The sequence below is a fragment of the Aplysia californica genome, unplaced genomic scaffold, assembly GCF_000002075.1.
Source record: "Aplysia californica isolate F4 #8 unplaced genomic scaffold, AplCal3.0 scaffold00437, whole genome shotgun sequence".
Lineage (NCBI taxonomy): Eukaryota > Metazoa > Mollusca > Gastropoda > Aplysiida > Aplysiidae > Aplysia > Aplysia californica.
The window spans coordinates 7,426-9,298 of record NW_004797707.1 but is presented as its reverse complement, the minus strand read 5'-3'; the positions used below and the strand labels follow the sequence as shown (position 1 = coordinate 9,298).

General features: G+C 39.6%; 1 protein-coding gene across 1 annotated transcript in view; it reads left to right on the top strand.

The window, feature by feature from the left end:
* Window positions 1–51: 51 nt before the first annotated feature.
* LOC101851431 (uncharacterized transmembrane protein DDB_G0289901) overlaps window positions 52–1,873 on the top strand; it is a gene marked incomplete at its 3' end in the record, with an annotated part of 8,974 nt that continues 7,152 nt past the window's right edge. The window contains 1 exon segment of the mRNA XM_013086122.2: window positions 52–262. Within this exon segment, the coding sequence (XP_012941576.1) occupies window positions 190–262 (73 nt within the window).

The window sequence follows — 1,873 nt, the reverse complement described above, 5'->3', positions numbered from 1 at the left end:
CTCTCTCTCTCTCTCTCTCTCTCTCTCTCTCTCTCTCTCTCTCTCTCTCTCCCTGGCACACAAGCGGCCTACACACAACACCGCTGCCTGAAATAGAACCAAGGAAGTTTGTGTTTGGGTTTTCTGTTGTATAATTTTCACATTCTGTTTCTTAACCATTCCTCGGGAGTTTCTCAAGCGTTGGACAAAATGAAGAAGATTCCCGTCTTTTATTACTGTTTGCTGGGCTTCTTTCTCCAGGCTGAGGCTTTCAGGCACATCGGTGAGTGGTCAACTGTTGTCTTTTGTTTGTTTTTGGTGAGTGTTTTACGGTGCTCGCAGCTGCTTAAGGTCGAATAAGCACGCGGAGCACATTATTAAACATTTTCAGTTTGGCAGGAATTCATTTTGAGTATTTTCCGGGTGGCGGCCGATGCCTACTCTTCTTATCGATTTTGGACCACCAAGGGATCTTTAACGTGCACAACCTTCATACGGGACTTCCGAGATTTTTCACCCTTATCCGAGACTGCTAAGTGTTAGATCTTACCTACCCTAAGATCAGGGGTGTAGCTGAAAGACAGCAGTAAGAAGGAGCCAAGGAGTAGCAATAGAAAGGCAGCAGAAAGAGTCAGGATCCCAGAGGAGGGGGCAAATGAGGTGAGGGGTGGAGGCAGAAAGATTTGACAAAAGCAGACGACGGAACATTGCTAAAGAGCGGGAAAAGAGAAAGTCTTGTGTGTCGATTCAGGGGTCGTCTGTAGGTGCAGAACATCGGAATATGACGTAATGGTCGGCTGTCGACAAAATACGACGCAATAGTCGGCTGTCGACAAAATATGACGCCATAGTCGGATGTTAAGGATGTTAAGGAAATATGACGCCAATAAGGAAATAGGCCTATGACGCCATAGTCGGATGTTAAGTCAAGGAAATACGACACAACAGTTGAGTGTTTTTGTGAAATGTTCTACCGTGATGGACTCACCCATGCACGGACTGGGATTTTTTAAGGCTGGCAGAATACTGAGTGGCAGTGCTCACACATATCGACATGTTTAGTATTACCCACATATAAATACAACATATGACGACATATTTAGCATTGCTCTCATATAACGATAGGTTTAGCATTATAAATACTCACATATATCCACAACTTATTATAAAGACAAGTTTATCATTACTCACTTATAATGACAGGTTTAACATTACTCACATATAAAATATAACCACAACACATAACGACAAGTTTAGAATTACTCACATATAACTACAACACATAACGACAAGTTTAGCATTACTCACATATAAAATATAACCACAACACATAACGACAAGTTTAGAATTACTCACATATAACTACAACACATAACGACAAGTTTAGCATTACTCACATATAAAATATAACCACAACACATAACGACAAGTTTAGCATTACTCACATATAACCACAACATATTATAACGACAAGTTTAGTATTACTCACATATAACCACAACATATACGACAAGTTTAGCATTACTCACACATGTAACCACAACATATACGACAAGTTTAGCATTACTCACACATGTAACCACAACATATATAACGACAGATTTAGAATTACTCACGTATAACCACATCATATAGGCTAACGACAGGTTTAGCATTACTCACATATAACGACAGCATATAACGACACATTTAGCATTGCTCGCATCTAACAACAACACATATTACCACAACATACAACGACATGTTTAGCAGAACTCAAATGTAACCACGACACAAAACGACAAGTTTAGCATTACTCACATAATATATAACCACAACATAAAACGACAGGTTTAGTAATGCTCTCATATAACACTGTGTTTACTTGTATGTATGCAGGACTAGAATATCGTGT